The 23,482-nt window shown below is 42.3% G+C and overlaps 1 protein-coding gene across 4 annotated transcripts in view; it reads right to left on the reverse strand.

Moving 5' to 3' along the window:
- Positions 1 to 23,482, reverse strand: part of SPTBN1 (spectrin, beta, non-erythrocytic 1) — a 137,586-nt gene that overhangs the window by 20,155 nt on the left and 93,949 nt on the right. For all 4 annotated transcript variants that reach the window (XM_009319604.1, XM_009319606.1, XM_009319605.1 and 1 more), the window contains 15 exons: positions 23,206 to 23,323; positions 21,658 to 21,816; positions 20,741 to 21,043; positions 19,777 to 19,930; positions 17,826 to 18,696; positions 17,545 to 17,682; positions 16,149 to 16,905; positions 15,688 to 15,890; positions 9,836 to 9,926; positions 5,321 to 5,467; positions 3,437 to 3,700; positions 2,503 to 2,727; positions 2,200 to 2,289; positions 1,640 to 1,918; positions 293 to 423 (listed from right to left, as the gene is read on the reverse strand). In XM_009319604.1, coding sequence (XP_009317879.1) covers positions 293 to 423; positions 1,640 to 1,918; positions 2,200 to 2,289; positions 2,503 to 2,727; positions 3,437 to 3,700; positions 5,321 to 5,467; positions 9,836 to 9,926; positions 15,688 to 15,890; positions 16,149 to 16,905; positions 17,545 to 17,682; positions 17,826 to 18,696; positions 19,777 to 19,930; positions 20,741 to 21,043; positions 21,658 to 21,816; positions 23,206 to 23,323 — 3,930 coding nt within the window. The remainder of the gene's footprint in view (positions 1 to 292; positions 424 to 1,639; positions 1,919 to 2,199; positions 2,290 to 2,502; positions 2,728 to 3,436; positions 3,701 to 5,320; positions 5,468 to 9,835; positions 9,927 to 15,687; positions 15,891 to 16,148; positions 16,906 to 17,544; positions 17,683 to 17,825; positions 18,697 to 19,776; positions 19,931 to 20,740; positions 21,044 to 21,657; positions 21,817 to 23,205; positions 23,324 to 23,482) is intronic.

Genomic DNA, 23,482 nt, shown 5'->3' on the forward strand with positions numbered 1-23,482 from the left:
AGACCTGACACCGCTAGCCTGTATAAAGGATACAACAGACATTTATTGAAGGTGCCTGGTACTATCCAGAAATCAGCAGCTGCACATGCTGACCCTGTTCAGGATCCTGTTTCTGTCCAAATCAGGGTTGTCCAACATGCATCTTGAACTGAGTGAGGCTGAACTCCTCTTCCTCTGTACACTCTTCTGAGCTACTTACTCTTTACTGTAGTCTTTGTGTGTCAGAATGACCCAATGAAGTGACTGAACTACTAAAAGAACGCATAATCCAATTAAAAATGGCAGTTAATACCTTTCTGGGTGATTATCTGCCACCAAAGTTCTGCTGGTCTTTGAAAGCTGGTGCACAGTTTCAGCATAGTCTTCTACGGCTTGTTCCAAAATCTGGTGTTTCTTCAGCATGGACACCGCACTCTGTTCATCCTGTAACGGTGACAGAAAATGACAGTCAAGTCCCCCACTTCGGACAAAGACACCACACACCAAGTTCAACTTGGTGTGCAAGCAAAAAGTGGTAGCCAGAAAGATTTATAAAGAACTGCTTCTAAGTACAGCTTGAAGACAAGCTGTTCTGACAACGGTGTATTGATAGTTGAGTTCACAGCAAATGGTACCCACAGAAAACAAAACAACAAGTGAAAGAGTGAATGCAACCACCTCTCTGGGATGCAGAACAAAATTACATCAGCTGTGCACTAAGCATGTTGAATTTCCTCTTCTATGAAGCCCTTTGTGTGTTTGCACAACACTAGTGATTGTGCAGGGCTCAGAAAAATGAAACAGTTTTAGACATGTCACTTGTCAGGCTTTTCAATGACAGCCTGGGTCAAAGAAAAGAAATCCTACGGAGCCCATGCCGAAGGATTCTCCACCAAGGTGCCTGAAGAAATTCTGATCAAAACTTTCTATGCACTGTTATGCTTAAGAAAAACAACCCCCAACTCTCAGTGTTAACTGGTATCGTCAATAAGCCTTTTCATTAGAATGTTTTTCGTGATATGCTATTCACATTAATATTCCTTTTTAATTGCATTGCTTAGATATAAAAAAGAATACCCTTTTTAACTGAAGACTGAACACCCATGCAATGTGTTACACTGATACAAAGCTGAGTTTCATTTTGTCAGGGCAACGAATGCAGTATATTAATGTAAATAACAAATAAGATACAGCACTCTAACACCTCCTTGAAAAATAGAAGTTCACCTACACTTTGGTATGGTCTGATGCTGTTCTGGTTTCACTTCACTGGGAGTAAAAGCTGATGACTAATGGTATCAACTGAGTGACCTTCAGGCCTGTTTCACAGACAGGTGCATCGTGCTGTTCCCAGTGATTCAAAACTAATAGAAAACTTGACCTAACTGGACTGTATTGGTAACTCTGACCTTACAGCAGAGGAAGGTACACAGTTGCCATCCACAGTCTGACGATGCTTCACTGACTCAGTACAGCAAGGCCTATCCTCCACACTATCAGAGATGTCATAACAGATAGAAGAGATGATCACTTGAGGTTTCACAAGGGAACTAAATTTGTTTATGTTACCATTATATCAGCGACATATTAAATTATGTCACCTGCCCCCCTCTAGCTAAGCAATTAAAACCAAACTAGTGTCGCTGTGGAGCTGCTTCACCTTGGCTTTCTCTTCTGACATCATGTAGAGCTCCTGCTCACTCATCCAGGCCTCAGCCTCGGCAGCATCAAAATAATACTGCTGTGCTCTGTGAGACTCCTCTAGGCGCTTGTGGCGTTTCTCTGTCTCCTCGATGAGGAGGTTCCACAGCTGCTGCAAGTCTGCAAGTCTCTGCTGAATTGCTTCAGCATTAGGGCTACTCTCCGTGATAATGTTTTGACTCCTGTCAAAAATGTCATCGATACGAGGCTGATGTCCCTGGATTTCTTTCTGAAGGGTCTACATGGGAGAAAAGCAGACTGATGAGACACCGCACCAAACAAAAAAGAAATGCCAGTCAGGGGTCTTAACTCTAGAGGGGCAGCAAAACACACGCCATCAGCTCGTGGACAAACCGGGGCTGTGCCCTCCCTGAACATGCCACCACCCGGTGGTCACACCAGCCCCCCATAGCACATCACCACTGAAGCACTCATCATTTCACCCCAAGCCTTTCCTTCCTGAATTAGTCAGCACTATGGAGAAATAACAGGTATGGAGCTCTAACAGCACCTACTTACCTGATTTTTCTTTATTAGTAGCTGCACAGTCTGGAGGTTGTGTCCATGATCAGTAGATGTAGCTATAGGCATCCTCTCTCCGACCCACAACTGAAAGTAAGAGGAGAAGAGCACACATGATTTCAAGCAATCCCAGATACAGTTAGGGCAGCAGAGAGAGGCTGGTGCACACAAGATGCAAAAAGCAGCGTTACTCAAACATGCTATTGAGAGACATGATCGAAAGGTTTCTTCCTGTGATAGCTCTGCAATAGGTGCGACATTTTCCTATTGTCTGGGGAATAGGATTTCTGTTATACTCACAATTTCATCTTCCACATCCCGGTTGAACTGGTGGATCTCTTTGGAGGCCAGCAGGTTTGCCTTTCTTTCATTCAAAGGTTCCAACAACTCCAAAAATTTCTTTTCTACAGTAAGGCGTTTGCCATCTACTTCATCTGTACTCTTCCCTTCTTGACTTAAAGCCCTTGCCTGGCTTTGCAGCTCCTCTATCTCCTTCTTACGAACATCCATTTGATTCTCTAGCATCTAAACAGAAACATGGCAAAAAGGTCCTGAAAACCGGGGTAAAAGCAGTTGATACTAGTATTGACTAGGGTACGTCAATAGGTTCATAAGAAGGAAGAACAGATGCTGGTCAGTAAGGATTTACCACATTAATAATTATTGTAGCATTCATATTGCAAAGAACAAGGCTTAAACACGTTTTCACAACTGTGGCCACCTGCTGATATCCCTCAGTTATGCCTGCTTGAGCAAATGGTGAATTTGGCCAATGACACAGCTGAATATCTTCTGTCGGTCGTTCACAAGTTACCCTGAACAACTCTGGAGCACAGCTAATTGCACGCAAGAGCATCATTGCTCCCTGCTGTCCTTGCTACTCCTTGCTGCCTTTATAGCAGGGAATCAGGGACCGACCAGCTTCAGACAAGTTTGAATGACAGGCAGGCAGCCATGTACAGAGAAGGAACGACCGATGACTGGAGGACTACAGTGGGAGACAGGACAGAGATATTAATGTGGGGAAGGCAGGCAGTATAAGGTAGAGATTGTATCAAGAAATTTATGGCTGATTTGTTCCTGGGTGCATTTCTGGTTCTTCTTAAAGATACATGAAACAACAGGGAGAAAGAAAAGCAAATAATTTTTTTTCTAAACTGAAAGGATCCCCCATCCGTTCCTTTGAGTGCAGATATCTGCTGTCTGCCCACTCTGCAACCTGCGCTCCGTTTACCTGCTGCTTCTTCAACAGGATGTTGACACTGGTGAGATCTTTTCCGTAGTCGTCCGACTGAATTTGACTCTCCAAACCATTCAGCCACTTATCCAAATCAGCACAGCTCTGGGTAAAAAGCTCCGCCTTGTTTGCATCAAAGAGACGCTGAGCCTTGGTCTGGGTAGTGGATTCAAGCTCTTCCCACATTTGATGGAGACCTGTCAGCTTTTCTTTCACTACAGCTTCAGTCTCCGGTTTCTCTGCAATGAGCTGCATTCCCTCCTGCAAAGCAAAGAGCAACAAAATGGTACCTCCTCAGGAGCACTCACAGACCCTTAGTTAAATTATTCTGATTAGTAAGCACTCAGGATTCCTCATCTGCTGGCAGCATCAACCACTCATTTTCTATCTCCAATTATCCAGTGACTTCTTCCAGAACATCAGCTCCCAGGTCCGTCTGTTGCCAGGAAGAGGGTTTCTTGGCAATGGGAAGGTCCAGCAATGCCTCCTTTCTCTTCCCCACTACACACGTTCCTTTGTGAGAGCTCCTGGGGACACTGCTCAGACAGGAGTGGAGCAGGCTGCCCCATGCTGCCTGTGTGACAGCGGAGGAGGGAGCTGCAGCTGAACAAGCTGTGTGTCCAGCTTCTGTGGACCATTTCACTGGGAGAGCGATGAAGACCCAGCGTAATGTGGGGTGAGGGAGCTTATGGCACCAAAACTGAGCTGTGCGACTGAAGAGGGTTATGTCGATGGGTTACTGCAATTACCATGGGTCTAAGCAAGTATCAGAGAGGAACAATCTTCCTTGGGAAGCAGGAACCCTGTACCTAGCACCAGCAGAGCACTTGGAGTTAAGATATCTTTTTGCCTTTCCAAAGATTGTATTAGTTTTGGAAATATTTTCTTTACTTCTAATTACACTTCTACCTCTGTACCTGGGTGGTGCTGACAAGGGACAAAACCTTTTCAGATGTGAACACTACTCACAACCCAGCACATTTAATAGCTGTGACCACTGGTAACATTAATACAGTGATTGCCAACCGTGGCTTTGCCGCAATCTGATTTTTCAGAGGCAAAGGGTGAGGATGTATTAGCATCACTAAAAAAGTACTTCCAGTACTAAGAGAAGCCTTCTAATTACACCAGTAAAGGATATTGCTATTTGCAGATCACAGAAAAGCCTCTAATGGGATACAGAGTGCCAAAGTGGGAGAGGAAACGAGCAATTAAGCTAACTTACACTGAACAGAAAACCACTGTCAGAGCTAAAGACGAGACTTCCTTAGTGCTCCAGAGCTGCACATGAGAAATGGGGGGAAAAAAAGTACAGCTCATCACAGCACATTAAAGCCTTCAAAGTAACTTGATACAGAGCTGTAAATCTTAATTAATCACAAAACTGGCTGTACTTTACCTCATACACTAATTTTGCATGGGAAAAGGCAGCCTGATTATAGTCCTGAGTGAATGAAAACCAGCATGGCAGCATGGGAGGCTAAATTCAGTTTGTCGCCTACATTCAGTTATTTCCCAGGAAGTACTTCCACTTTATTAGCTCAAATCACAACATTTGCCCCTTTTACCCTTTGGATATGAGAACCAGGTTATGCCTTCCTCTTAACAGATAAGCAAGACTAGACAAAATTAAATTGGCAACTTAGCCGATGACCGTTCTTTGAGAATGTCTTGGATAAAAACCACTTAACATCAATGAGGAGTGAAATGGGTTAGATGGAGATACAATGCGATAGATACTTATTCTACAGGAATGAAACCTCCTTTTGCCTTAGCTGGCGAGATGATTCAAGAACGAATTCTGCAGAGGAACTGATCCCATCCCTGTGCATAACCATCTTTGACAAAGATGAGGGCATTTTTCAGATGTTCTTTAGTTACCTTTTCAATCTTCTCCAGCCATTCTTTGTTGGATGCAAGTTCTGCCATAAATGCCTGATGCTTCAGCCATTTGCTATGCAGGTTCCTTGCCTCGTCATAGGACATATCCTGGGCTGTAAGCATCTTTTCATTGATCCAGAGCGAGAGCTGAAAAGGAAAATACACGTGTTTGTGAAAACATCTGTAGCGTGAAATAATGCCAAGTATCAAAATGCCGCCAGATCAAGGATAAAGAGATGCCTCTACAAAAGAGTTGCACGAGATTCAGAGACTGCTTTTACTTAGGGTTCAGTCAATGATCCACCTCTTTAACAGTTAAATTGAAACATCCATCTCCAATATATATATAAACCATGACTCAAGCAGAAAGGAATCAACTCCATGATGAGCAAAATCAAGCACACAGGTCTCACCCAGTTCAACAGCAAGAGAAACGGGGACATGTGTCCCACTTACTGGCCACAGTGTATTTTCGTACTGCTTTTCCCTTGCAGCATTACTCAATGTGCTACTCAGGACCGGGACTTGAATGTCACCACCACACCCCTGTCGAGCCTTACTGACTTCCTGAGGACACTGCAGAAATACACGTTAATGAAGAGGCGTGCAAAAGGCAGTCTCCAGAATTAAACAGAGCCCCAAGATAAATTTTTCAGGGAAACACTGAAAATGAGAACTTCTGTATTTCTACTTGTATCTAAAGTTTTTAGAGACGGTTTTGTACCATTAATTCACACCACATTTGTACCTTTTCCCCATAGTCTTTTCTCTATATAAGTTTACATAAATAAATTTATTTGTCCAATCTCCAGTAGGGTTTTGGTACTCGAGACTTTCCTTTTGCCATTATATAAAATCCAAGACTGATCTCATTCCAATTTTCTGCAAATACAAAGCCACTGAGAACAATTTCCAGATCAACACTGGAGAAAATCCAGTACTTTAAAAGATAAGCTTATTTGTCAAGGGCAAATAGAATGTGAAAATTATCATAGCAGCCAACATCAAATTTCCTCCTAGGGTGAGTCTGACTGCTTTATCTATCCCTTAGGTGTGGATAAAAACACATTCACAGGAATTTTTATAGAATTTGAAGAAGATTCATTTTCTGCATATTTAGAGTCGCCTACCCAAGCGGAAAATGTCAAAACAAATCTAAGCTTTGTTTCTAGAATGCCACTTCAGCGATGCACGCTGTCCTGCCGAGGAAGCACCCTGACAAGAAGAGTTACAGAGCACAGGCGAGACTCGCCAATTCTCCGCTATGTTCTCAGGATACAGGACAACAAATTCATTTAGCATTCACAAGCCTTTTTTAAATTGTCCCTTAAAGGCACTGTTAAGCTCCACAAAAAGGGAAAACTTATCAAAGCAATCAAAGAAACGCCTCATCTGATCTTCCTATCAAGTCTAAAGAGAAAAATGCTCATGTTAACGAAGACCTCTTTAGGCAGCGAAGTTTACAGTTCTAACAGGCTACTGTGCTACTCTAGCAATCAAAGGCTACATTAAGGATTACTATATAACCCAAAATTAGTGGTTTTACTCCTGTCGTTCTGGGTAGGAGACAGCTGCTATACTCGGCAAATCGCACTGCTTGTCTTTCATTGTTTGCTTTTACTCAGCCACAGCATTAAGTCCTCTGAGGATTTAAAAGTGCTTCCCAAGGAAAGGTAGTATTGTTCATATCAACAGATGGGGTGAACCAAGACACAGACGATACGTGGTACACAGCCAGTGGCTGTCAGGATAAAACCCTCATTTCTGACTCTCACAATGTTGTTATGTTCCTTCTGATAACACAGAAGTGCAAATAAAGCATTTAAGGGGTGACTATTAAAATCTGGTTTTTGCAACCGCTATAGTCACTGGAAGCCAGTATCTTCAGGGCAAAAGCAGATTTAAAAAATAATACAGTAATTCCCTAAAACAGTGCCTCAGGTTGACGCTTGGAGTATTTATTTCTCCAGAAAAACCGTAAGTCAGTTGTTAACGCCAGCAGAGCTAGCTATTAGGCTTCCTCCCATCCTTTGCACCTCTATCACAGAATTTTGTTTCTGCTCTCAGCTCCCAGAAGACTGTAACGCTCTGCAATGAAAACCAGGCATGAACTAAGAGAAATGCAGGACAAAACCCTTGTAAATCTGGCAGAGCAACAAGGGAAGGTGAAAGAGCACCAACTGCTGCTACACTTCCCAGACATTGCAAATACCCAAGTTGACACAGCCTATCTTACGGCGCAAGGTTCACAGACGTCTGCGCTGCATGACAAAACCTGCCGGCACCCTCTGTGAACAGGCAGAAAACTTCTGACATGCGGAGTCTCGCCAAATGCTTTTACTCTGGCGTCCCTAGAGAAGTTACCCCAGACAGTGCTGGGACTTCTAAGCACTTACAGGGAAGATCAGCTTTAACCTCTTCGAAGGTGAGCTGTGAAAGAGCAGAAAGTCAAAGAAAACTAAATGGCAAAACTTATCACATCTCCTCAGGATTTTCTGCTGTCACTTTTTACTTCATTCAGCAAATTTATCTAACACATTCATATTTATGAATGCGAGAAACAGACAGAAAAAGCAACACCCCAGGATTAATCTGTGACAGTGTATCTGACTACTAAAACCAACAAAATCTGCTGTGTTTTCCCTCATCTGTGACCCGGAGGAAGGGTTTATCATTGGTGAGCTGTTGTTACAAGCATTATCCTGCCACCTCCTTGAGCGCCACTGACCCTGCTCACTGCCTTGCCTGTGAGTCAGAGGCAGGAAGGAACGAGGGGCAGGAGGCCACATTTACAATAACGCTTCAGAACGGAGTGACCGATGAGGAAAGTGGCTGCCCCGGGGATGGAGCACACTGCAGAAAACACTCTTCCTTTCCTCAAGTTACAGACGGATGGGAAACCGTCCCTAAGGCGTCGGGCAGGAAGGCCAAAGGATCATTGCCAGGTGAAACGGAGACTGGTTCAATCTGTTTTCTAACAATTCTCAGCTTCACGGTCAGCGCTAACGAAAAAGCAAAGGGCGAGGTATTCCCTTGGCTCCCTTCCACCCCGCAGGACAGTGGTGCTCCATCACTCAATCCCTCCAGCCCAACGTAGGTATCAGTACGGACTTTGTAATCACGCTAATGCAAATTCTAAGTCTCATTATTGCTGTCTTCTCAGAAAACAACCATTCAATTATCGTCAAGGCTAATGTCCTCTCAAAAAGGATTGGAGAAATTTCTAACATTTGGGTATTGTTAAGTTCTGTCTTCGAACTGTACAGTCAAGACATCCATGCTTTAGCGGCTGGAGAGAAACAATCGAGAGGAAAGGCATTCAGGCGGCCAGACGCTAGAGCTTTTGTTTTCCTTTTTCTTTCAGTGATACAGGGGAAAAAACAGATCCTAGGGAACACAACCACATTGACACAGAGGCTAGAAGAGCTCCAAGGGCCAGGGGGATTTTTGTACCAGAGATGTTACAGAGGAAGGAAGAAGCTGCTGCTAATAACAGCAGAATTTTTGCTAGTTTGTCATGTTTTTACTACCAAGGAAGGAGCAATTTAAGCCAAGTTCATGGTTAGCTTACGCAATGCAGGAAAATAGACTGCATCTAGGCAACCAAGCAGTAAACATCATTTGCCCAGATTATGATCATCATTTTGTTTGTTTCTTGTACGAAATCTCAGCTGTGGGCAATTCCATTCAGACACACTGCAGTGACTTCCAGTCTCTTGTAGCTGCATAAGATGTGCAGCTAATATACTGACTCTTGAATTTAAAAGCACAGCTTTGTCATAGTCAGCTCTCTTTGCAGGCTTCAGATAAGGATAGTTACTTTTTAATGCACATCACAGGCAAGGCTCTTTAGTATCTGTCAGCGCTGCACGAAATTACCTGAAAATTACTTGATTAATTCCTCATGCTAGGAACAAGATTCTTCCTAACTTTAAAATGTTGCCTTCAATGTAAACAATGCATGTTAAGTCACTAGAAAATCTGGAAAGGATTTCTTTTTTAAAATGTTATAGTACTTAACAGTTTTAAACACATGCAAAGTATCTGATAAATAACACATTAAAAATGATCCAGTTTAATCCTGCTCCCCTCTTATTCCTAACCTCCCGTTTCTCTGACTAATATTTTGTAGAAATCACTTGAAATCTCCTGCACCAGGCCACATACATATATAGAGCTATAGACAAAATTCTTAATGAGTTCAGTGCTAATCCCACCAGATTCCACATGATTAATTTACACCACAGCAGAAAATCTTCACTGTTTTTGGCAATTTTCCCTGTCTTTAGCTTAGATGACAAAAGGAAATTCAGTTAATGAGAAAAAAAAAACAAACAGATTAATTTCTGCAGGGTTTTGGGCAGGGGGTTTTTTGAATTGTTTACTCCACACTAAATACTACTGGATGACTTGAGTGCAAAATGCTGAGTATTCCAGTCCTCATAAAATATGGGGTAAGAATGCTCTTCTGCAGGATGCATCTTTTAGCGATAGAAGTGAAAGGACGTAATTTACCTCTTGACAATCTTGAAGAAACTTCTGAAGATCCCTGTTATCTTTCAGTCTCATCAGAAGTTCACTGGCTGCTTCACGGTTCTTCCTATGCCTAGTCAAAAAAATAAGAGCAGAGAAAAAAATCCTTGAAATAGGCATTTCATGCAAAACTGCCATTTGTTCGTTTCTGTAGACCCTCTGGGCTACACATATTGAATAAGTATGTGGTGTGTGTCTTTCGCTGCCTTTCAAATGAGGGACATTTTTGAAGCTCAGATATGCATGTGTTATTTAATGTGCTTGCTTAAGTTCAGCATCTACATGTTTTTGTGACCAGTTAAATACACAGGGAAAATTTTGAAGTCAGCAGGGTTTCACAAGTGTTATGTACAGAATTTGGCCCACTAATTCGAAGACCACGGGAAAGTTCAGACTGTTTGCCAAAAACCGTAAGAAAACTATCTGCAAAATTGCAGCAAGAAGATTGCATGTTATATGGCTCTTGCAAAGTGTGTACTTGCTGTAATGCTCTTTATAATATACCTTCGCTATAGCTCAGCATCTCCTTCTCCTGAGCAAAGCTGTAGTGGTTTATATAACCTTCCAAATGCTGTATTTAACAAACAATGCATGCAACACACCTGTGTGTTTCTGCAAACAGAAGCTTTATGCACATTGGAACATATTTTTCAGAGTAGACAGAAGAAAAGAAAAGGTTAGTCTAGAAGCCCTATTTTTAATTCATAGCTGTTTGCCCCTTGAAGGATGAATCATGCTGGCAGTCCCAAAGGTCTTGGTGGGTTCTCTGAATAGACATGGTGCCTGCAGAGCTGATACCCAAGGTATCTCTGAACACGTTTTTAACTAATGCTTACTTTGGAGTAGTTATCCCTGTCCTTCAGTACTTTATTTATGAGGCGATTCAGATGGAGGAGGCAGAGTAAAGAAGATAATTTTTATTTACTGCTCATTGTGTTAGATTTGTTCGTATTTCACTGTACAGGGTCTTAAAGTGAAATATTGCTGCCCTTTGTAATAACCTAAGATAAATAGGGATAGAGAATTGGAAATTATTTTAAAGCGTGGCAATTTATAAGATTATCTCAGCACATACTGGCAATAGCTAAATAAATCCATATTAGTGGAAATCTCCAGAGACTCAGGATATTCCAGAAGACTATAAATTACATGTTGATGACAACAACTGGATTAAGATACCACTTTCCCTGATCTACAATAAGTTACCAGAGCAAGGTCTCTGGCACGGATTTAGTGACTTCAGAAACACAAGGAATACGTTTTACATAGAAGCAAAAGGTCTGTAGGCAGAGGAATAGGAGAAAACCCTTTACAGGACTACAAATTGCTTCTCTTTTGTCTCAACAGCTTCCTCTGAATAACCAGGCAAGCAGCATCTATATAACTGTAGGTCAAGAAAATTGATTTACAGATCGGATGGCAAGGAAGACATATGTAACCATCAAAGCAAGAGGCTGGAGTCCGAGCCCAGGTAATCTTGAAGTTTTGACAGGTGTTATCTGAGAGAGCACAAAGGAAAGGACACACAAATTGTGCTTAGGAAAAATCCCTATAACATAGCTAACATCATTGGGTTCAATTCCACTCTTTGACTGGTTTTTATATGCCTGGGCAAATACAGTGCATTACTCAGGTTGCTAAAATGAACCAAGGAATTGCTTGGGTGATTTTATCATGATGATTTCATAGATGTAAGGCTAGATTACATTATAGATTTATGTATTCTGGAGAGGACGCTGAAAGTTGTGAAATTAAAAGGAGAATTTTCATGACACTTACTTGAATAGAGTTAAGAGTAAGTAGAGAAGTTCTTATGCTGAGAAAACTTGAGTTTAAAAAACTAACAAAAATATCTGCCAGAGTGTGTTGGAAATACTAACTTCAAGAACTTTGAAGGGCAACCACGCAGGGATATCAAACAGATGATAACATAGCTTTTTTTTTTTTTTTGTCCTCAGCATAACAAATATGATCTTTGGTGCTTAGAGCTATTTAACTGTAAAAAGTTGTTTGGTTCTCCAAGATAACCTGGAGTGAGACTGAAAGATGAGTATTCTCTGAAAAAGAACAGGGCTGAACTGTAACAAGGTTTAAACTGGATACTTGAAGATGTGGTAATTGTATTTTGAGGATGGACACTGCTGCAACAGGCAGAAATTCCTGTATTTTCATCACAGAATTGACGTTATTTTTTATAGGAATAAAGGGCCTTAAGAAGTCATTTAGTCTGTTCTCCTGCCCCAGACTGGCTATATCTAAACATTATTAATTCCTTGTTTATGTTTTCCTAAATTCTTTAAAAGCTCCAACAACAGAGATTTTAGAATTTTTCCACTAGAAAGCTTCTCCTACCCTCTACCACCAGTACGTCAGAAGGGCTTTAAGGTAGAATAAACAGGCAGACAGACTGGAGAACAGAACCCTTCGTAATACAAATTTTTATCCAGATACTAGAAGAGTGTGGTGTTAAGGAGGCTGCGTGGTCACCCTGCTTCCTTGGTCGTGCATGCAGAGGACCCAGCTGAGCCAGCCAGGCATGTCGGGGTGGTGGACAGGCTGGACTGCAGCTCTGCTGAAGGCTACAAGCACTCGGCCATCACTGGAGGGTGGAGAAAAGCACAAAGCTTACTGTTCAACTGTTGATTGCAGTCATAACTATTAAAATCCTGCTCTTCTGAGACGCGCACAGCAGAGAAGGGCCAGAAACTCAGACCCTGTCGCGCTTCAGGTTGCCAATGACTGCTTCTCACTAATTTGCTAAAATAGTTTGTCGAAGAAGATCCCACACGTGCACAAAAGAGTTTGCTCTGCAGACTCTTATGATTTAGAATGACTTTGAATTCATCTGCCTGTTCACATAAATAATCACATATATGACTTACACCATAGCAGTGTCTAGGGCTGCATTAAAAGGGGGCTTCCCTATGCATACAACTGAAGAGGCAACCTCAGATTCAAGTGTCCAAGCTAAGCCAGACCTACACGGTAAAAGAGGAGAGATAGGGAATGTACCATAATCAGTTAAAACATGGGGGCATCTTCCTTCTGTGGCAACATTATGAAGAATCTAAAACAGGAAAATGAGATCTGTTCAGCACAAGGAGGTGTCTGACTCAAATTAATCCAAGAGCAGACCACCAAAATTTGCTACAATGTACCCATGCCTTCTCCCCAGAGGCCCCTGAGAATGCTAACAATGCTGAAAACTGACAAAATCACTTGTGGTTTAACCGTAAGCCTGCGGGTTTCAAAGTCTGTGCAGGAGTAATAAATCTTACATGTAGCGTGAATGCAACTGCCTGCTAAGAATACTGAGGCAGTTTTAGGTTCTTTAGTTGTTCCAGCAAACAAGAGGCACTCTCCTTTCTGAATGGGCAAGAACAAAAATTACTTCTGTTCTCTGTTGAGCAGAAAGTTGCACAAATACAAAAGTTGATGAAAAACAGACCCATATCACAATCTGAGTCAGATCTGCCACTGTCTTTAAACTAAATCTCATTTGCAGAATCAGAGAGGCCATGTGTAGGCAGGCAGACTAGGGCAGTCCCCTTACACTCTTCCAAGAGAAAATGGAGGAGAAAACGCTTCCCCTCTGGCTGGCAGCAACAGCAGCAGAAGTCACCAAAGCAGGGACAGCTGCACTGAGGAGACCAGCTTCTTTCCTAGCTGGAAAAGCTAGATAGTGATAGCTTTATTCAAACCCATCTTCTCCTTCCCTCACCCTTTCTCCACGTCCTTATTCCCATTTATTCTTCCCCGTGAACTGCACTGAAAGATTGTGCTGAACTGTTTATCTCCTACTGCACAGCTCCACTCCGCTTCTGCACTCTCCTCTCCTTCCTTAACCTAATGTCTATCATGTCTATTTAGATGGTAATAGTCTCTAGGCAGGGTCTGTCTGCTGTACCAATAGACAGTGGGATCTCTTCTGGAATAGCTTGAAAGCATGACTGTAAAAAACACTATTAACAATACTAAAAACTACAAAGAGCTCCATATGGGAAGTGTGGAGCCACTGCATTATTTGTACTTGTTTGTTTTGGTCCTTTGTTATACATCCAGGTGGAGCTTGGTTGGGAGAGCAATTTTTTGTAAAACCAAAGAGGCTTCCTTTGCTACCACTCCCACTACACCCAGCCCTAAGGCTTTGTTCTTGAGGCTTATCAGCCTTACAGACTCAGAGAGCAATCACACGGATTTCCTGAATAGCAGTGCACCGGATGGTTTTTGCAGTGCTCTGCATAAATAACTTTGGAATTGAGGAAACGCATTAGAAAAAAGTGGGCTTAAAAAAAATAGTCTCTAGGACTTGCCTGCCATTCAGAGTAGGAACTCCAGCACATGTCCCACAGCCAAGACAGCCCAGGTGGGGTGTCACGGGACAATGGGGGCACAGAGGAGTAGCTGCACTGGGGGGAAACGGTCACCAGAGCACCACAGCCAGGATAGCAAGAACCTCTTTGCAGAGCACACAGGACAGAGGCTGAAGCCATCTCCCACTCCAGCCACCTCAGAAAGGGCTGCAAGAAGCAGCTGACCGTTTCGTACTACACCCTTGGATGCTATCTTTTAATATTCCGAGAGTTACAGAAAGACGACACCTGACCAGAAGGCCAGGATTAAGTCCTCCTGCTTTCATAAGTGGATGGAAAAACTTACAGCAGAGGACATAGAAAGTCAAAGAGGATGAATAAGGAAAATTAACTTCCTAGCTTTCACCTTGATTGCTTTCATATAATCCCCTCTTCCTGGCCTTTGCAGATTCTCTTTGGGATCTAAAGAGTCAAGCTGGTTAGAGAGAGAATGAAAACGTGAGGTATCCTTGGGGTTAGGTTGCCAGAGGGCTCAGAGGCCCTCAGCAAGCTCTAGGAACAGGAATATCCGCCCTTCTTGAAGCCATGAGCCACAGCTAAAGTGGGTGCATACACAGTGGGACACGTTTGCCAAAACAGGAAAGGCACAGCATTTTCTGAACTACTTCAGTTCAGTTTCTCCGTGGAGATAAAGGCATCTGGATAACCGAGCTTACCGGCTGTGGGAGGATGCAAGTCTGACAGAAGGGTCGTCAGTAACATTTGACGTAAAAGTTCTGTATGAGCTTACTGCTGTGTTCTGATACTCATGATTGAAAAGCGCCTTGAAAGACCACTATTATTCAAACCAAAAGCAGAAAGAACCATGAATCACAGCCATCAAAACCGAACATTTGGTTTTCAAAGAAAAAGAAACTCTTAACGTTCTATAGCATCCATGCCACAGCTAAAGAGACAAAGCAAAAGACTTGTTCTAGGATTAAAGACACATTTGTACCAATGCTTCCTAATCTGATTTCAGAAGGGCCAGACAAGTTGGAAAAGGCGATCAAAGCCAAGCGGGTGGGGCAGATACAATGCCAATTACACTCTTGAAGATCCACATTCCTTCCTCAGAGGAAGGACAGGAATACATTATAATAATTAGATCAGCTAGGAGGTAGCAGAGGAAACTAAGACTTGTGGAACCAGCTATAGCTAACTGCTACAGCTCCTACCACAATATAAAGTCTGTTAATACTCCAGGAATTATATAGCAACACTCATATAGCCAAATTCTGGGTAGTGAGCTCATTACCTAATAAGTCTCTAGAAAATGGGAGAGGTACTATCTAATCAAGATTAGCCCGGCACATTTTTGAAACATTACAGTTCTTATTTTTCCACAGGACAAAGAAAACAGTCTGCAACAGACATTTTCTAACATGTTACTCCACCTTTGGATTCTAGTAAAAGGTTGTCTCTCTCAGAGAACAGAATTAAAGTATGAACAGCTACACTCTGCCATCATTCTGACCTTACCTGTCATCAATAGAGTCCACTTTCTCCTGGATTTTATCAGAGTTAATGTTCCCATCACTAACTAGCCTCCTGCCAGTCTCTACGACTGCATTGATCTTTTCTTCATTGGCATCCATCGTGGTCATGAAATCCTCCTGTTTTTTAATAGCAGCTTCTGCTCCTTCCAAGGTAGTGGGCATTTCCGTGTGTGCCAAAACATACTCCTGTGATTAAAGCATAAATCAGAGAGATAAACGTATTACACTCAGGCTATGCTGTCTGCTCCAACAACAGATTCACCACATATGAAAAGAAACATCTCCCAAGAACAGGTAGAAGTAAAATACAAAAAGCAAATTATAGTTAAAAAAGGGCAATTTATCTGTTTGTAGCTCTCCTGCCAGAAGATCTTGTTTGTTAATTGCTTGCAGTATATGGTGCCAACCTGTAGAAACAAAATAAGGTATATCTTGACCACTTGCCTGGTTATTAAGAAATGCTTCTGCTTGCTTGGTGTCTCTGAGAAATAGCTGGTAGGCATGAGACTGGGAAAGGAGATTTTGCCTGTTCTCCCACATTTTGTGAAGCTCATTCCATCCAGTGTCCAAAGCTTGTAGGCGCTGGCGTAGGAACATGTACTGAGCGTCAGTTTGCCCTTGTGTCACCATCTCACCCATGTCCCTCATTTTCTGATAATCTTCCTCATAATTGTTGATTTCATTCTTAATATTCTCATGTTGAGTGAGCAGCTTCTCAGCCTCTGTCAGTGTGTTTGGCATATCTTCAGATGCAATTGCAGTCTGCGTTCTGGATAGCCAAGACTGGAAGTCATCCAGATCTCTCAGGAACTGCTGCAGTTTGCTTGCCTCTCCAAGGGACTCTTCCCGGTTCTTGAGGGTGGTCTTCATTTCTTCCCATACATCATTGATTTCTGCGAGCCGTGAAAGGATAGCCTGGGCCTGGTCAGGATGCTCTGATTCCAACTTTTCTGCCTCTTTTTGCAGGTCGCTTAGCTTGGCTTCAATGGCTACCAGGTCACGTTCCATGCCCGTCAGCTTCCTCTGCAGGGCCATCACTCCAGCTAGATCATTACCCAGATCTTGTGTGGATTCGATCACTTTGGTCTTTTCCCTGATCCAGGATTTGGTTTCATTACATTCAAGGTGGTAGTTCTGGATACTCAGAGCAGAGAGCAGAGCATCCTTCTTCCTATCTACCAGTTCTCTGAACTGGCTCCATCTGGAATTTGCGAGGAGAGAAAAGCAGAGAAATTGAGATTTGTGTATAATAAGGGAAAAGGATACGGCAACATTGCCGAGTGAGCAGTTGCTCACATTAGCTTGGTAAGCCATGAAATAACCTAACTATTCGTGGTTTTTTCAGTCCTTCCCATATCATCAATAGTTTTAGCAAGACAACCATTAACCAAGCTATGGCGTATATTAGAATATGACAAGTACCACCAACACTGAGTCCTTAAAAGTATAATTTTTCCCCAAGTGAAAAATTGCTAGTTACATCTAATTTTCACAGTAAATGTACTCTCGGTTTATTTTGAAGCCAAAAAATGAGTGAGTTTACATGAAATTATATTGGTTTCTTTTTTATCATAATAGTCATTACAGTAAATTTCCAGCTCTCAAATCAAGGTACTGATGGACTCAGGACCTGATTGAAGCCAATAGCAAAACTCCATCTGTTAATCAAATATTTGAAAGACACAGCTCTCTTTCCTTCTGAAGCTTTAAAGGCCTACCTTGAAGATACTTCAGGTAACAGTATCAGAATATCTTAAAAAACACATATAAGAAACACAAATGTCCCCACTGTACTCGTTTCAGCCAGTGTCATGTTCATGAGCATGAGGCCTTCACTTACCTTGTGTTGAGTTTATCTTGCTGTGCTTTGATCTCCTTCTCACTGGGATGGCCGCTGTGCATTAGCTGTCTAGCAATTTGGTTCACTACTGCAACACGGGATGCCTGGTTGTTCATTTCTGGTTCTAAGCTTTCAAATCTGGAGGGGGGGCGGAAACAAACAAACAAACAAAATCACACAGCATTAGAGAATCTGAGCCACAGGCAAGCTGAGAAAGGTAGCTGGTGTAAAAAAAACGTCCACCCAGTATTCCCCAAACTTTCTGGGAAAAGCATTCTCACCTGTGCTGGATCACTTCCAGGTCCTCCAGCTTCTCTGGAATCTGCATATTATTCAGCCACTTCTCCTTTTCGTCAATCCAAAGCTCACAAGCATCTGCCTCACTGAACATTTTATAAAGAGCAAGGGTATCCTGCAAGGCCTGTTTACGCAGCCGAGTCAGCTCAGCAACCTCTTTGTATCTTTCCTCTATTCCGGACAATCTGCCTTGCACATCTGGAGATCCAGCGTGTTCCTGCGGTAGAGCCTTTGCCTGTTCATGAAGCGAGTCAATGGTTGGCCGGTAGCTTGCAATCTCTTCGGCCACATCTTTGTGTTTCTTGACCAAGGACTGAGTGGAATATTCATCATGGCCAACATCATTGCTGGAGACAATTTTGAGGATGTCCAACATCCATGCATCAATGTCATCAGCGTCAGCCTGGAACTGGTGAAGGAGAGAGGCTTCCTCCAGACGCTTCTTCCTAATGGCAGATAACTGTTCCAAGTTAGCCCACTGCCCCCGGATATCCTTAATTCTTTCTCTGATCTTCTCAGACCCAAAATGCTCCTCCGCAATCATGTCTTCACCTTCTTTTATCGCCTGCTGAAAGTGGCCACTACGACCACTCATTTCATCTTCAAACGCCTTATGTTTACTCAAGAGACGGACGACACTAGTTAGGTCCTTCCCATAGTCATCAGATGACAGGATCTGTTCCTTCTCCCTGATCCAACCCTCTTCTTCAGCCATTTCCCAGAAGAATTTCCAGAGGCGCCGGGACTCCTCCAAGCGGGCGCGGCGCTCAGCTGCGAGCTGGCACAGCTCTTGGTAACAGAACTCCATGTGAGCGACGCGGTCCCTGATAACTTGCGGGTCACATGGTTTGTAACCTGTTCAGATAGAGAACGTACATTACAACTTGGACTGATTCATTTTCATCTCTACAGCTGGGGCATACACAGAGTTCTTAATTCCTGTTTGTTCCATCTACAAAGTTTACATAAAGGAATTCACAGTAAGTCTCCTCAAAGTGAGTGTGAACTATTCAAGCTCCACCATACAATAACACAGATCAGAAAATAGTTCTTTGCATAAAGACAAAAAAAAAAAACGAAAGGAAAGATATTCATGACTGTTTTCAGTGAAACAAAATTCACTACTCCAGATTTATACCAGCTTCATACACACAACTGCACGAAGTGAACATCATTTACTCTAGGTAATGACACTGGTTTAGTGGAATTGCTTTTATTTCGCATAAATTGGGACAGTATCAGACTGGGTCCAATAATTTGTACTGTTTGCATTAGAAACACAGCACGAGGAATTAATGGTGACTACTACAAAGTTACAGCAGCTGCTGCTTAGGAGCGTGACATCCCATGCAAAGCACAACGCCACAATGAACTCTTGATGAGTGTGAACTATTCAAGCTCCACCATACAATAACACAGGATAAGAAAATATTGTTTTTTGCAAAAAGACAAAAAAAAACCCCGAAAGGAAAGATATTCATGACTGTTTTCAGTGAAACAAAATTCACTACTCCAGATTTATACCAGCTTCATACACACAACTGCACGAAGTGAACATCATTTACTCTAGGTAATGACACTGGTTTAGTGGAATTGCTTTTATTTCGCATAAATTGGGACAGTATCAGACTGGGTCCAATAATTTGTACTGTTTGCATTAGAAACACAGCACGAGGAATTAATGGTGACTACTACAAAGTTACAGCAGCTGCTGCTTAGGAGCGTGACATCCCATGCAAAGCACAACGCCACAATGAACTCTTGAGCAGGCACATGGACAAATTAATCATTGGCACAGAGGTAAAGAAGGAACAAATGAAGCTGGATTCTCTTATTCTGGTGCTAAATTTTACCTAACGTGCCTTGCAGAACTAATGAGGCTTATAGATAACCTCCTATATTAAGACAAGGAAGGATATGTTGGCTGCTAGTTACCTTCTCCATCGGTGGCAAACTTCTGAGCAGATGCATTGACCCCTCTCACTCTCTCAGCCTGAATAGCAATGTCAGCTTCCACAAGAGCATGTTTCTGCAACAGGTCTTCAACTCCTAACAAATGTTTGCCATAGTCTTGAGACAGCAGAAGCACCTGATCAAAACGTAAAAGACAAGTAAAATGAGCTGAAGGCCATAAACTGTTTGTTTCTTTGTGACTCCAGGCATTACACTGTTCTCTGTTGTTACAGTGATTTAAGTCCAGAGGAACACCAGGCCCATGAGGAGAGCTATTTCAAATATATAGAGACGCAGCTAATATGAATTTGAGCCAGTATTTTTAAAATCACTGGCAACCATGAAGAACTGGACTGCTCTTTAATGCACTTTTAAGTCTAGGATGGTAGGAAGCTAAGTTAGCTCAGCAGGACCAATGAAAAGCTCTCAGTCCAGGTACTGTGAGCTGCCACTGAGCTACACACGTCTTTCTTTCCTCCAACAGCTTCCAAGTTCTGCTGGCTGATGGACAAGAACAAAGTCACGGTCCTTTCCCTTCCCAGGAGAACAGACAGGAAGAAACTCATGCTTTTTAAAGCACGGAGGTGAAGAGGTGACTTGTTCCCAATGTAAACTGTGATGAAAAGAGATTATTTAATTCCCTTTCACCAAAATCATCATCCTTACCCAAGCACTGTGACCAAAGCCTCTGGCTTTGAGAGAGGCATGAAGCTGAAAAGTAGCTTTTTATAGGAGCGAACTTGTTCTTTTTCCTTACTTGTTTTAAATCTTTATTTTTTAAAAATCATCATAAGGTTTAAGGAATTTGTTCACTGCTCTTGAATGTGGATCTTTTGCATTTGTCTATTAAACCAGAGGGGCAAAATGAATCTTGAAAATCTACAAAAAAGGACATCTACACCTCTCCAGAATATTTGGTCTACGTTCTCACATGGCTAACACCTACCTTCATCTCATCCATCCAGTCCATAATGTACAGCATTTCCTGGAAAATCTTTTGCAGACCAAGATTCATCTCCAGCCGCTGTCTCCGTGCCCTGAGCAGCTCCAGGAGATACTCCCATAGGCGTATAACGTTGTCCTTTCTCGCAGTAATGCGTTTGATATCGTGGTAATTTTCAGTCTCAAGCTCCTTTGCAACCGCAACCACGGCCTGGACTCGTTCTTCATATGCTGCAATGTCTGTTTCAATGGCCTCATGCTTTTTTGTTGCGGCCTCTACTGCTGGAAGGTCAAAGCCAAAATTATCCTGTAAAGACAGAGACGTTTCCTTCAGTCACAGCTGCCGAGGAGAAAAGCCCTACTGCTCATAACATGATTTCTGATTGTGCAGAATACACTTGTTAGCAAATTTGGGATCTCAAAATGCTCTGAAAAGTCTTCTTCAATAAAATCAGAGATACCTCTGATAACCAGAGAACCACTGATAAAATCAGAGACATCATTTACCACCTTTGGGGTAAGAATCATGGTGGCCATCAACATTAAGCTGGGGGTTTGGATTTTTTTTCAGTCATCTCTAATATTAAAAAATTAATTCCTGGGCTAATTTCACTGAATTGATCAAACTATTCAGATAAAGAAAATCTTGACTGTGGGTAGGTATTTCCATATCAATATCTCCTGAGTACAGACTGATAGATTCAAGGAAGGGATATCCCAAATGCATTGAAGATAGGACTTGCAGATTATACACATACACACTAAATATACATTTGCATACACATACAACAAATATAAATATACATAGATTCAGTAAAATATGAGGCATAAGGGAGGAAATGTTGTCTTTGCAAGAACTCTGTCCTATAATTACTCATGGGAATCATTTTAGTCGCACAGACAATTTTCTGAAAGCAGCACCTGAGAAACGAGACGCTGATTTTCACTGAGCCAAGTTTCTCTCATAGCTGCCTTGCGATCAAATCTGCGTGCAAGTTGTTCCAGTTTCTCTTGTCTGATGAGCTCATTTCGCAGTGCCAGTTCTCTTTCATGTTCAGCTTTTTCCAGTCTTTCCCAGGCCTGAAGTCGTGGAGAAAAAACACGCGTCTTCTAAACACACATTCTTATAGGATTATGATAAATCACATCTTCTTTGCATGAAATCAGGACCGAAGTCACTACAGCCAAGTTTCACAAAATTGGCTTATTTATTTATACGCCAATAAATCTGGTTTGTATTGGCTGACCTTACACCCTGTCTGCTAATGTAAGCGCATGACTTTAAAGTTTTTCTCAATTCATTCATTCATTTTCTGAGCAAGGAGTATAAGACTTGTTTATCTCAGATGCATTTTCTCGAGTTCATTCGGTTTTTGCCTCCAACAAAGCTTAAGCGAACCACCTGGCTTGAACGTGTAAGAAAGTATTTGTTTAAAAAAAAGTCTTCTGAGCACTACTCCCAAATAAGCGGGTTCTATCTTCCTCCTTTAGGAAATGAGAACTATAGATTCATGCCCTCTCACCCCTTAAATCAACATACAATTGTTGTTCTTTATTACATCCACTTTGGAAAAGAAAACAACTGCAGAATTCGGTTACTTTTGGTGCACACAAGTCCTTTTTTCCCCCCAAAGCCAGAAGCTATTCACATGTATGACGTTAATATTACAAAAATGAAGTCTTAGAAGCATATTGAAAGCCAGCTAATCACCTTTCAGACCTTCTTACAAACAACAGAAATACCCACAATTAAACACAAACTACCCTAGATTCTTCTAAATCCTAGCAGATGTGAAACTGCCTGAAACCCAAGTATTTTAGGCATTCACAGGCACAGGGGCTTAATGCAAACAGGAGAGCTGTGCAGTTTACTGGATGCAGACCGAGGCCACAGACACTCACAACAGCTGCTCTGGGAATAACAAGCATGATCAAACACAAACGAGGAAAGCTCACAGTTTTAAGTTGTTTGTTACCCTTGAGAGAGCTTGTCAGCTCTGCTGCTGTTCTGCCAGCTGCACCAGCGTAGCAAATAGCTGCATGAACCCTTTGAGGGAACCCACAAGATCGGTCATGGCACTTCCTTCACTCTCCCACACTGCGGGCAGCGGGGCAAATGGGCAGGGCTGCAATACCTAGATATTGTTGCTACTTTCTGTCGATTAACTCTTAATAGCCAGGACCCCGGAGGAGCAAGGCAGGGCTACTAGATCCATAACCAACCGCACAGAACGACTGAGCATTTTTCCAGTACAGAAGATCTTACAGATGCTGAGGACACCCAGGGACTCAGTTTAGATTAGTGAGTCTGAGCTGTAAGAAAAGGTCACTCCACCTCTCCCATCTCCTATGGTCCCCCACATCAAGGCTGGAGATAGCAAATGTGTTTCTTCCCAGTATACTGAGAGACTGAGACTGAAAGAAAACAACAAAATCCCAAGTCGCACAGGAGGAGCTGGCTCAGTTTACCTTGTTAATGTCAGAGATGAGTTTGCCCTCCCTCGGCATGTATACTTTCTGATTGTTGGCTCTCATTTTGCTTTGGATGGTAAAAAGCAGCACTTCTAGGTTTCCTTTTTCTGTAAATCTAAACAAAAATTTGCAGAAGAATCGAGTTACAATAAAGCTTTCATTGCTACTAAGGTATTATAAAGCACTTCCTTAAAATATTGACATTATGAATGGAGCATTCAGATAAACACCTTCATCTTGTGCGAAAGCTGGAACCAATTGAAATAGCCCACAC

The sequence above is a fragment of the Pygoscelis adeliae genome, unplaced genomic scaffold, assembly GCF_000699105.1.
Source record: "Pygoscelis adeliae isolate BGI_AS28 unplaced genomic scaffold, ASM69910v1 Scaffold122, whole genome shotgun sequence".
Taxonomy (NCBI): Eukaryota; Metazoa; Chordata; class Aves; order Sphenisciformes; family Spheniscidae; genus Pygoscelis; species Pygoscelis adeliae.